The sequence below is a fragment of the Echiichthys vipera genome, assembly GCF_963691815.1.
Source record: "Echiichthys vipera genome assembly, chromosome: 2".
Lineage (NCBI taxonomy): Eukaryota > Metazoa > Chordata > Actinopteri > Perciformes > Trachinidae > Echiichthys > Echiichthys vipera.
This window is the reverse complement of record NC_139827.1, coordinates 19,810,556-19,813,404: the sequence shown is the minus strand read 5'-3', so window position 1 is coordinate 19,813,404 and position 2,849 is coordinate 19,810,556. Positions and strand designations below refer to the sequence as shown.

The 2,849-nt window shown below is 38.8% G+C and overlaps 1 protein-coding gene across 1 annotated transcript; it reads right to left on the bottom strand.

The window, feature by feature from the left end:
* Positions 1-200: 200 nt before the first annotated feature.
* On the bottom strand, positions 201-1,277 carry LOC310954575 (5-hydroxytryptamine receptor 4; the record flags this gene model as incomplete). The annotated part of the gene is made up of 1 exon (XM_083924137.1): positions 201-1,277. The coding sequence occupies one exon, from the start codon at positions 1,275-1,277 to the stop codon at positions 201-203; it is 1,077 nt and encodes a 358-aa protein (XP_083780263.1).
* Positions 1,278-2,849: the final 1,572 nt, after the last annotated feature.

Below are 2,849 nucleotides of genomic sequence, written 5' to 3'. Positions count from 1 at the left end.
TGACTGTAACATGGGACTTTTGACTTTTTGAAACAGAACTACTTATGTTAAGGCAATAAAACTACATAAGGATTAGGCAACAAAAACTTTCTTATAATAATAAATCTTCCTGATTTAAACATATTATTTAACTGGCTCATAACACAACTGTTCATTGATCTTTGTATTCCTACACAAAATATACAGATGCCATCTTTATTTCATGGTTGATCTGCATGTTCATTTGCCTCTTTTCTCGTGTGCGACAGCTCCATCCCAGGGGAGGATCCAGGCAGGCATACCCTGCAGCCCATGAACATGAGGAAAGCCCTACGGAAGGAACGGTTGAAGAAACCATACAGGAAGGGGTTTAGAGATGAGTTGATATAACCTAGCCACAAAAATATATCCCAGACAATTACTTCTGTGCTGTAATCAATGAACGGGTCCACAATGTTCACTGTAAAGAAGGGCATCCAGAAGATTAGGAAACCTCCCATGATGATACCCAAAGTTTTTGCTGCCTTTCTTTCCCTCTTCATAGTGTTTCTGTGTCTTTGTTTCTTGCTTGAGTCTTTCCCCACTCCAGCAGCCATCTGGCTTTCCATGGCACTGATCTGCCTGGCCTGCCGCTTGGCAGCTTTGAAGATCTTCCAGTAGGCTATTAGCATAATAACCATTGGCAAGTAAAAGGCTACCAAGGATGCCATAACAGCATATGTGCGATTGACCAAGAACACGCATACATCTTTAGGGAGTGTGATGTCCACACCAGCAACATGGAGATCTAGCATTATAGGGCCAAAGGAAATGAGCATAGGAACAGCCCAACATACAACAATAAGGAAAGCCACCCGACTGTGGGACATCTTTAGAGAGTAAACTAGTGGGTTGCAGACAGCGTAATAGCGGTCAAAGGCAATGCAGCTGAGATGAAATATAGAGGCAGTACAGAGCATTACATCTAGGCTAGAGTGAAGCTGACAAAAAAGGACACCAAAGTACCAGCATCCCTCCACGGTCCGAATCATACTGTACGGCATCACTACCAGGCCAACAAGGCAGTCAGCCACTGCCAGGGACATGACAAAGGAGTTTGTGGGTGACTGCAACTGCTTGAAGTAGGTGATGGACAAGACCACAAGAAAGTTGCCCACCACTGTGCAGACAATGCAGACGGAGAGGAAGGCATACAGGAAAATGCGAGAGGCGTTGTTCCTCTGTGTTGTACAGTTTTGAAGTTCAGTCTGAAGAGATGTGTTAGCATCTCCAAGCAATCCCAAGCTGCCGTTATCCATGGTCTAATCAAGCCTGTCAAAACACACAGATACAGTAATGAGGGTTTTGATCTCACTTTGCTATAAGTGAGGTGTTTTATAGCAGTTTGTCTACACTCCTCCATGGTATATTAACAGTGAAAAAATTAACAAACCACCCAGAATTCTGTTTGTTTTGGCCCAATTGTTCCATGGTAACTTCCCATTAGTTAATCTTTCAGCTGTATACTCTGGTTTGACATAGGAATCACAAAAGACTAGGGGCCTGAAAAGCCCTCGTAGCCCTGGCTTAGTTGCCTTATCTAAAATGCCATCTCTTTGCTTGGTGTGAAGAGCAAAACCAGATGTTCATTTCATCAACACTGATCTTGCTTTAATGAAGAAAATGAGTGCCCTCTAAACCAAGGAATACTCTGACATGACAGATAATACATTGAGTAACTTGAAGAGGCAGGGAATTCTCCATATGAGTCTTTGGTGTTTTGAAATGGAAGTCACCACAGTTACACTTTCACATCTGCATCTCACATTTCTCACAAAGATCATCGGAATTTTGTAAAGATATTAATAATTTGTATAATTGTGTTTGCCTCTGTACTCTGGGAAAAATTACATATTAGTGTTTTACTCCTCTAGATTCAGCCATTGCACATTACTGTATATCAACAGGATGATATTACATTTACAGTGATGGTGGCGTGAATAGGGAGCAGATGTTCCAGCTGACTTGGAATAGATTTTAATGAACACCACAGGGACTATGCAATGGTGATGGGAAAGTGATGCTGACTAAAAACATAGTTTTTTTTTTGGCTCGTATACTTGATGAGTGGAACCACCACACATCGTCATGGCTTATAAATAAATATATGTAATTATTTGAATTCACTACATATAGGTCATCTCTGCACACACTATTGTTCCCATTAGTCCTTCTAGTCTTTCTGTTAGAAACATCACATCTGTAAAAAAATTTATACAGTTGTATTAGAGTCTGTTCATTTTGTAAAATACGTCTTCTCTACCGTTATCTACAAAATCATCTTCTTAATGTTAATTTGGTTATTTACAATGCCAGTAGTTGGAACAATGTTATTTCAAAAGCTTAATGTAATGTCTCACAGTATATACAGTATATATATAGCCATGACATATTTTGTTCAAAGATAACAACGGTCTATATTAATTTTGTTATGGATAAAATTCATCATCGGTGGTCTTTTGTAATGCAGAAATACTGGAGAATACAATACTATAGAAATCTGTGACAAAATAAGAATTTTCAATCCGATCATTCATTGAGAAGATATAGTAACTTAAAAAAAAACGTCACATTTAAATCATCACAAATTCAGCAGGATTTGCCATAGTTACATGATTCTATGAAGAACAACAAGCAAATTAGCTTATTCATAGATGTAGGCATTTCAAACAAGGTCTTTTGAATGCATTTTAAAAACAAAGGTTTGTTTATTGCATTACTTCACATTAGGCATGACCATAAAACTGTAAACAATGACACTCACTTGTAAAGAAGAGAGATGATCGTCTGTCCTCATGTCTGTATCATACTGCACCTTTTACACAGAGACA